Source organism: Rhagoletis zephyria, unplaced genomic scaffold, assembly GCF_001687245.7.
Source record: "Rhagoletis zephyria isolate East Lansing unplaced genomic scaffold, Rhagoletis_zephyria_1.1 Rzeph_scaffold_00134, whole genome shotgun sequence".
Classification (NCBI taxonomy): Eukaryota; Metazoa; Arthropoda; class Insecta; order Diptera; family Tephritidae; genus Rhagoletis; species Rhagoletis zephyria.
In genome coordinates this window covers 306,257-316,774 of record NW_016157218.1, presented here as the reverse complement: position 1 = coordinate 316,774, position 10,518 = coordinate 306,257, and the positions used below count along the sequence as shown (strand labels likewise).

Genomic DNA, 10,518 nt, shown 5'->3' with positions numbered 1-10,518 from the left:
GTGATAATAAAATAGCGACAATTTTCTCGAATTATTTTCTCGGCTTCGTGGTCAAAAGCGTTTGTGCTTACTTTTGTTTTTAAATACTCTTCAAAACTGTGATAAAACTGAGAAAATGGAGCAAGGTATGCTTCCAACGGGGAGCATATAGGATCAAATGTGTCCGCGCTAATAACCACTAGGGAGCATAGATGCGAAAGTAAAACACTGAGTTCATTAAAAATCTTCATTGGGTCTGCATTATTGCTTTCGAACAACTTGTTTACTTTTTGCACCTAAAAATTTGGCAAATAGTAAAATCGGCTAAAAACGGCTAACTTTTTTTTACAAACCGGCTAACAAATCGGCTGCCGGCTAGATCGAATTTTCTCCGGCTAGTTGTTATCAAAACCGGCTAAATCTAGCCGGAAAACGGCTAAAATGGCAACGCTGGTCGGTAATACAGGGCAACACCGATTTTGATGCGGCAAATGCTAAAGCTGTTTTTGATAGGCTTTTTTGTGTTGATTAAGAATCTGTAAGTAAGAATCTATCAGCTCCAGACTTTGAGAAAAATGTGGTGAAAATGTCAAAAAATCGCGTTTTGCAATATCTGAGAAGCTCTAGCAATGAAACAAAAGTTATAGAACCTTCCACTTAGGCTCCATACAAAGAAATCAATTTTCGATTTTTCTAATTTCCCGACTTTCCCGGAAGGCTTTCCCAAAATTTTCTATCGTAAAAACCTTCTCCGGCCCAACCGTTCTCAATGTATGAATTACTATAAATTTTTCATCGTAAACGGCGGTTTCCGACTGAATTTCAGTTTTTTTTTGCAAAATACAAAAAAATGAAATTTAGTAACTCTGAACTCCAGGCATCGAGATTTATGCACAAAAATCATTAAATTGTTATTGAAACAACAGATTTTTAAAATAATAGCTAGAGAAAATACCGCCTATCAAAGCAATGCCTTCAAGAATAAAGCGTTTTTTCGCTCTCCTGTAAAACTTGATAGACGGTTTTGCAATTGGGCGTTGGGAGGTTTTGCAAAAACATCGACGGTATGTATCTTTTCCTATCATAAATATATCGTTGGTCCTCTACAATAACGACACAATTCAAAACTCAAAAAATAAAAACTCGTACTATTTTTAAGTGGCTTATGTCTTTAATTATTGTCTTATTCATGTATAATCTTTACTACTTTCTTTAGTTAGGATTAGACATGGGTAAGCCAAGGATTAGAGACATGAGTCTCTTAACAGTAATAAGGGATTTGATTTTTTGAATTTTGAGTTGTTTCGTTATTGCAGAGGTCCATCGATATGTGAATTCATATATTTCAATAATGAAAAAAATTCGAGCATAAACCCGATTTTTAATAACTCGACTCCAACGCCACCTGACAGCTCTTTTTTTTTGTAATGATATTGCTTTTCCTATTGTCAACACATATCTCAAATATGAGACGAATCGAACCTTAAATACGGGGTTTAATAATAACTCGACTCCAGCGCCACCTAGCGGTTGTTTTAATAGTTATTCTGCTATTCGGAAGGTAGACAAATTCAAAAGACAAATATCATTTTTTTCTGCTTTTTTCAATCTTGCTATGAATATGTTGATGTGTGAATTCATAACTGCTTTGAGTGAATGGAAAATTAAAAAATTATAAACCTCAATCTTAAGCGAAGAATAAGTAATGAAAACTGGATAGAAAAAATTGTTGATTTAAAATTGAAAATGATTTCACACTCACACAGCTCTGACACATACCTATGTTCTCTGAGTTATTCACACCAAGTCCAGATATGTCTTTCTGAATTCCGTCGTCCTATTGTATTTGCGGACGGCCTTGCTTTTGGTTATCCATTCATGGGTAGGGGAATCGAAGGATATTTTTATTAGAACATTATTATACATTCGTACGTCTAAGTAAGCGCAATCTTTGCAGTTTTAAATTATGTCAATAAATAGCTTGTACAGTTCGCTGGACCATCGTCTTCTGCCAAGCTGCACTTAAGGCATTGTCCAGACCCCTAACTACTTCCAAACTAGTTGGGCAATGCAGGTCTCGACGAAATTTTGTTGGCTAACATAACGAGCTTGCTTTACTCTGGGTTCCGGGTTACTCGGGAGTACATCTGACCACTTGGCTAGAACTGGCTCAGAGCAGGCATTCCTCGGTCCGCAAACAGTTATAGCACTTCCACTTTTGGCCATCGAAGCTACCATCAGAAACTGAGTGAATATTTTTTTTTGCTCAGCAATGACTGGGAGGCATCTAGGGTCTGCAAGTAGGCAAAACTCATGTTGCTTTAATTTCAGAAGGTCTGTCTAGGTTTTTTGCTCTCACTGAGCAGATGGAACTGCAGACAACTTTTTGAACAGCTGAATGGTCACTTCACGCGGCACAAACTCTTGACTGTGTGGGAACTCCATTTGACCATCCTGCCTTGAAGAGGATCAGACGGTGGAAAACTTTTTGTGCTTCTGGCCAGCCTTTTCAAGAATTATACTAGGTTTACATATAAGTAGACTATCCTCATTTTCGAGCTTAACTCCCTAACCTGTAATTAGAGAGATTAGCCATACAAAATTCGTCTTTTGTTAATCTGTAATTATAAAATAATCTCAGATTTAACCGATAACTTTTCGGTGTCCAATTTAGTTTTATCGATTATTTTTGCCAAGAAGAGGAGAAATGCCAAATGTAAAAGTAAACAAAAATGGATGCTTGAAGGGAAAAAAATTTGTAGAGGTATTTTTATAAAATATTAAGTTAAAATATAGTTGAATTGCTTAATACAGCAGAAAAAAGTAGGGGCGGTAATCATTAAAAGTAAAATAATTTAAATCAATATTTAATCATTATATTATGAGTTTTATTTTTGTGGCTCTAAAATAATAATTACTATTGATTTTTATTTTTTTTCGATCAAAAATAATGATTATTTTATGATTTTTATTTTTTCGCTCAGAGATAATAATTATTCATTATTAGTTTTATTTTTCCACTTAAAAATAATGATTATTTATAAAATTGAAATGGCTATACAGACGCAACTTACTGAAATTTTTACCTGAAAGTTTTTAGACTTATTCCTTTAATTAGGGTGTCGCTACCTCTGATTTTTTGGAATGATCATTATTCTTAAGTGAAAAAAATAAAACTCAATAATAATTATTATCTTTGAGCGAAAAAATCAAAATCATAAAATAATCATTATTTTTGGTCGAAAAAAAAATCAAGTAATAATAATTAACTTTGACTGAAAAATTAATATTCAAATACTAATTATTATTTTTAATCTTTATTGGTTAAACTCGAAAAATAAAAATCATTGTAAATTACGATAACAAATACGTGGGTATAAATAAAATTGTTTTACGGCAATTAGAACTTTTTGATTTTTTTGGTTAAAATTTAAAAAATAATGATTATTTTCCGTCCCTGGAAAAAAGTGATCACGGTGGCACAGAGAAGAAACATAATTTTTCCTTGAGATGTGAGAATAACAAGCACAACAACTTTGACTAGAAAACGAGCTTTGATTGAGATAATATTTATATCTGAACATACTTTTAGGTTTATTCGTAAATCGCGAAGACTTAAAACAAATTAAATGGGAAATGAAAACAGTACGACGGACGACATGTAGTCTGAGTGTTGTTTTCTGCACGCCTTGTTTTGTGCTGCTTCCGAAAAAATCATATTCTTTTACCTCCGTCCACTCAAATAGTGCCGTAGGTCTACCTAGAAAATTGTGTTTAGCTTTTAAGATAGTCCCGTGAGTTTAACAGAACCCAAGTTTATACGAAGGCTTTGAAAAGTGAGTCCTTCTATGTGCTACTCAAAGCAACTTTCAAATCTACGAAAAGTTAAGTGTGCTGATGTGCTTAGGTAAGGTATTTTGTAGTATCTATCGTACTGTGTAAACCTAGTAAATGACCTGGCCATTGCGACATTCAAGGAAAGGAAATTGCAAGGCTGACAAACTCGAGCGGAAAGGAACCACATTACTTGATGGAGACATAAAAAACACGCTTAGCATTTCTTTACAAACATGTAGATTCTTACTGAAAGCCAGTTCAATGAAAGATGGCGGATGGAAACGATCTGTCATATTGACAAAGCCTTCTGGTTAGCCATAGTCGCTCAACGTACTAAGTCTCTACTTAACTTAAGGAGGCAGGAGATTTGCATAGGAACTGGGGTTATCCCCGGACATTACCCAATTTGACTACACGCAGTAAGACTGAGCGCACTGTCCAACAACTAAACATCTTCTCTGCCAGCAAAAGCTCTGGGCAGTTATTTCTTCAATGATCTCGATGACCTCAGAGCATTTCGCGCCAGAAGCCTTTTTGCTAAGAACCAAGTGGTTTATAGGTGAACGGGGATAAATGTAAACCCCATGCGGTATCACAAATGACTCTGAGTTCAAGTGTTCCCACTCTGTTCCCTCATCTACGTCTCAGCAAGGATACTCCGGTCTTGAAATTAAACAATGAGAGCGTTCTTTCCATTCCGTATCGCGACTGTTGCCAAATTTCTATCCTAGTCTCTGCAGAAACCAGTTTTAACTCTGACAACATCCCAAGCTCTTGGAATTCCTGTATTTCTGCCTCGATTTTCTACCTCTCTCTTCCTCTATCGATATTTCTATATTTTGGCTCTCGTCGAAATTGACTTCAGTGTGGCCTTTTATGTTGCTCACTGCTCTGCAACCGTGGCGAAATTACTTGCATTTCTGTTCGCGGTTGCTGATTTTCGGCATCAAACTTTCGTCGTGCTGCCTCAAGCCAGTTTTTTTTCGCTTGCATAGAGGCAAGTTAATTTTGATGCGTCGAATGCAACAAAAATAACGAAAATAAAAATTAGCGATTACTCTTGACTGAAAAAGCAAAAGCCATAAAATAGCGGTCAAATTTGATAGGGAAAATATAAATCCAATTTAAGCGTTTAAACTCATGCAGGTTCTGCAATTCTAAGTGAAACTCAACCCCATTCAACTTTAATTCAAAGTGACTCTGGTTAAATTCACTCGGAAGTGTCTGCAAAACCTGCCCGATTATGATTTTTATTATAAAGATCATAAATGTTTGAGCCCTTCTTATTTTAGCAGCTTAGAAATAACCGTATATATGTATGTATAAGTTCATACATATAAATATACATATATTCATATACTGAGAGAAAAAACTTTAGAATTAAAAAAACCGCGCTAAATTAAAAAAAATACGCATACGAAAGAACACCAACCCAACTCGTAATAAATTTTAGTATACAAATTTTAGTATTTAGTATTGGAATATTCAATTCAAATGTTGAGTTTAAATCAACACCACAGCACGCGTGCTTGGTATGAAAGTAGTATTTTTAAATACGAACATTTTGAAACGACAATAAAATAAAAAATTTTAATTTTTAATTTTTACTATGCACTATTTCCCTCAGTGAATTCATAAACTTTTTCTGAATATTAAAACGCGTTTTTTTTCAGTGTATTTAAGCACATTCATCGCACAAAAAACATATGCAAACATTTGCATTTTATCTGTAGTTTACTTGTTACTAGTGAAAGTACTCTTCCGCCACTTTCTTTCTACCTGACCTTCTCCACAAACTCGACTTTTTCCCTTTTTATATACGATTCATTCCGAATTAAAAATTCACTATTTCTTTCTTTTTTTTAACTTTATTTTCAGCTTTGATGTGCGCGATAAAGTGAATAACGACCAACCGCGCCATTGGTCAGCGCCGGAGGTGTTCGGTTCTCGTGCCAAATTTCACATCGACTCGCAGCCGGCAACGCTGGAAATTAAGGTACGTTGGTTAGCTGGATAGTAGGCCGAGGGCTGGGGGGGGCTTGTCACTTTTTAAATAAATGAGTGATAATAAATTTTTAACGAAGCCAAATGCTGTGTGTGCGAAAACACCTTGCCGACATAAATACTAACGAAATTGTTGACACAGAGTGTGAATTTGTGTAGCGATCAGCCGACTCAGTTGGGCAGCAGACGAGTCATTGGGGTCCTGTGGCGATGGTTTTTTATTTACGGAGGGATGAATCTTCCGGCAGCGCTCTCTACTAAGTATGTACATAAGTATATAAACGAATTGGTTTGAATGGGGTAGTGAAAGTGAAATATGTTCGGTCTTTGTGTTGTTTACGCGGTTAATTTTGAAAATCGAAACCACCAAGTTTGAATTAAGCAGTGAGATTATTCTCCGTACATGGTCGCGTGTATGTATCTGCGTGAATATCACTGCAGGGTCGGGTGATTAAAACACGTAACTAAGCTAGAATGCTTAAAATGTGTATGCGGCTGGGTTAAAAGTAATTTCAATGGGCGCAGCAGCTGCGGGGATGAAAAATGCGCGACATGCAGAAATAATTGCCTGTAATCTTGATTATTTATTAAACGCTCAAATATGGCAATGAACGGATATAGAGGCGCTTAAAAATCTTTGCTCCGTGTGCACTGAAATCCAAAGTGGTGTGCAATTAAAGGCAGATGAGTCAAAGACCAAAAACATTTACACGTAGACACGAGAGGCTGTAATTGTTAGGGCTTGTGAAGTGAATTTAGCCATTATAGTTGTTGAAATATATAAAGATTTATTTAATTGGGAAGTGATCACATTATCTATATATATAATAAAATTGTAACAGGACGATGTCTGTAAATTATAGATATCAAAGAAAAATTTGTGTGAGACTAGAGGACCAGAAACCAAATCAACCATTTTTAGAATTTTCGTCTGTCGGTCTATATGTATGCACGCGCATCACTCGAAAACGAATGCGTGGATTTGAATCCAGCTTTCACCGATGTATTGCCAGAAGTCGTGGTAAGCAGCGCGCTTCCTCTCCGCTGCGTCTGGGTTCAAGCCCTGGTCAAAGCAACATCGAAAAAAAGTATAGAAAAAAGGTTTTTTCTTGACAGCGGTCGTCCCTCGGCAAGCCAAGGCAAACCTCCGAGTCTATATGTGCCATGAAAAACAGCTTCTCATAAAAATACAAACGCCGTTCGGAGTCGGCGTAAAACTGTAGGTCCCTCCGCTTTGTGTGACAACATCAAGGCGCACGCCACAAATCGGAGGAGAAGCTGGGCCAAACACTAACGTATATGTAAGCGCCAATCTATTATTATTGTTATTATTGCCAGAGGTCTAACTTAAAATATAGAAAGAAAAAAATAGGGGGTTGCCACCTGTTTGAAAATTGCAGTTAAGTAAATTGATAAGAAAAAGTGAATATTTTAATATATGCTACCGCGCAAACAAGCATTTTAATAAAAAACCAACTTAATCATCGTACCATTTATGACTTATGGCTTTCATATGAGGATTACGAGAAGTTGATACAGTTACCCACATGGCAACATTTTGGTCATCTTATAAATTTAACTGAATTAAACTATTCAAATAAGTGGCAACCTGCTTCAAAAATATTTCAAAAAGTAAGCTTCCTAATCCTCTTTAGTCTAATGTCCGTATTGTAATATTTCATTTATTTTACAAATTTAAATGAATACAATTTTCAAGCAGTTGGCAAATTCCCTAAAAATATTTTCGGCAATAAAATTTCCTAGCCTCTTTAGTTTGATGCCAATATTGCAAAATTTAATTGACGCTATCAATTAAATTAAATTAAAGTTTTCAAATAGGTGGCAATCTTCCACAAAAATATTTTTAGCTGTATGTCTTTGTAAATCTCGTTTTTTTTGAGAGCCATATAGTATTCACTTTACTGTATCAATTAACCTAAACTGAAATTTTAAACACACGTGGCAACTCTCTAACTTTTTTCTTCGGCATTGTAAGCTAGATCTCTAGCGATACATCGGTGAAAACTGCATTCAATTGCATGTTTTCGGGTGATGCGCGTACAAATATACAGACCGACAGAGAGTCAAAAATTCTAAAATTGTTTATTTGGGTTCTGTAGCTCTAATAAAAACCCACCATACTAATTTTTCTTTAATATCTATAAGGTACAGACGTCGCGACGGCCTGTTACAATTTTATTATAAGCCTAGATATAGATTTAATTTACTATACAATACAATTTTTCAAACAGGTGGAAACGCTCCCTATAAATATTTTCGGCAGTAAAACTGCCTTAACCTCTTAAGGGTATCAACTTATTGCAATATTCAATTTATCCTATAAATTAAATTAAATAAAAAATTTTAAACAATTAATTTTTCTTAAGCCTCTTTATTTTGACGCCCATATTGCAATATTCCTTTTTTCTTATCAATTTACTTAAACTGCAATTTTCAAACAGGTGGCAACCCCCATTTTTTTCTATATTTTAAGTTAGATCTCTGGTAATACATCGGTGAAAACTGGATTCAAATCCATGCATTCGTTTTTGAGTTATGCGCGTGCCAACATACAGACAGACAGACAGACAGACAGAAAGCCAAAAATTCTAAAAATGGTTGATTTTGCTTCTTGTGCTCTAATAGAGACTCCCCACACTACTTTTTCTTTAATATCTATAATGTACAGACATCGACCTGTTACAATTTTATTATATGTATAGATGTATTAAATATAAACTTTTTAGATGATTTGTCATTTGCCATTGTTAACATAAATTACTTAAATACCTTAATTTCTTCAAAAAAGTGCTCTATCAGGGAAATGCCTGTATTCATACTTCAACGACTTTATTTAAGTATTTTTTTCGATTTAAGTGACTGTCTAAATATTTCCCTCCACACAAAAACCACTAACAAAAGGTGTTTTTTTCCTTTAATTTCTTCCATTGCTGAGTGCCAATGTGGTATACCGCTGCGGTTAGAATTTGGCTTCGAGATTTTAAGTAGACACGCTTCCTTCAGAGACCTGCGCTAATTCGTTTAGTATGTACATATGCACATGCATATGTATATTTATTCGTATATACATATGTATATCAAAATAAACAAATAGAAACAAATATAAATTTTGGAAATAAACTTGTTAAATTGTTTAACGCACGCGAAATCCATATTAGTGGCACTCAGGCGGTATTGAAAGACGGGGAAGTGAATATGCTGCGGAGTATGTATGTACATTGGGGTGGTCCTTAAAGGTAGGAAGCAAATTTTTACATCAGATTTCCTAAGCCTCAACCCCAACGTCGATGCTACTACAGTCGAAGATTTCACATATAAATTTTGGTCCCGATTGGAGACGGTTATGGCGCGTCGCACAGGGGGCAAAGTTCAGATTCCTCTATGGAGACCCAAAAAATTAAATTTTTTTTAGTATAATATCCAAAATCGTCACTACTATAGTCGAATATATCGCATACAAATTTTGGCCCCGATTGGAGTCGGTTAAGGCGCGGGGCACAGGGGTCAAAATCCAGATTACCCTATGAAAACGTCTTAACTGACTCCAGTCGGGACCACAATTTTTATGTGATATCTTCGACTTTAGTAGTATAGATTTTGGTTATTAAATGAAACGATTTCTTTAATTTTTTGAGTCTCTATGGAGCATCTGGCCTTGGACCCCATTGCGACACGCCTTACCCGACTCCAATCGGGACCAAAGTTTATATGTGGCCAAAATTTGTATGTGATATCTGTGACCGTGGTATTACCGATAGAATGGTTGAGACTGAAAAAAAAAATCGCTCATTTGATTTTTTTTTTCAGGACCACCCTAATATACATACAATTTAGTAAGTATGTACAATATATATGTACATCGTGTAAGAATTTGGCGCAATGCCGCTGCGGATACGATAAAACCCATACTTTGCTACATGCCAGTGTTTATGCGCCGTTAATGCCTTAAAAGGCACAGTCAACTCCGCCTAATAGTATTTCTTAGATTTAATGACGACATTATTTTATGTCCGCATATGTGTAGGGAGTAAATATAAAGGTGTTAACAGGTTGCTCCCATTTTCCATGCATAACTAACGGGTGATTTTTTTGAGGTTAGGATTTTCATGCATTAGTATTTGACAGATCACGTGGGATTTCAGACATGGTGTCAAAGAGAAAGATGCTCAGTATGCTTTGACATTTCATCATGAATAGACTTACTAACGAGCAACGCTTGCAAATCATTGAATTTTATTACCAAAATCAGTGTTCGGTTCGAAATGTGTTTCGCAAACCCAATTGCTGCGAACGGCGACGAATCGACATTTCACGGTCTTCAGCAACACTCTCAGAAACAGACGCAATATTCTCTTCTGTACGCACTGTACGCATTCGTGTGGTTGGTTTAATGTCCAATAAAGTAAACTGAGTGCGAAACTTGGTCACAATCGCATTAATTGTTTGCTCACTTGGTCGATTATGTAGACCATAAATCGGACGTAAAGCGAACCGAACACTGATTTTGGTAATAAAATTCAATGATTTGCAAGCGTTGCTCGTTAGTAAGTCTATTCATGATGAAATGTCAAAGCATACTGAGCATCTTTCTCTTTGACACCATGTCTGAAATCCCACGTGATCTGTCAAATACTAATGCATGAAAATCCTAACCTCAAAAAAATCACCCGTTATATA

The 10,518-nt window shown here is 35.6% G+C and overlaps 1 protein-coding gene across 4 annotated transcripts in view; it reads left to right on the top strand.

The window, feature by feature from the left end:
* The window catches only part of side-II (sidestep II transmembrane protein), a 252,789-nt gene that overhangs the window by 153,950 nt on the left and 88,321 nt on the right, over nt 1-10,518 (top strand). For all 4 annotated transcript variants that reach the window (XM_017637696.1, XM_017637711.1, XM_017637704.1 and 1 more), the window contains exon 4: nt 5,695-5,812. In XM_017637696.1, coding sequence (XP_017493185.1) covers nt 5,695-5,812 — 118 coding nt within the window. The remainder of the gene's footprint in view (nt 1-5,694; nt 5,813-10,518) is intronic.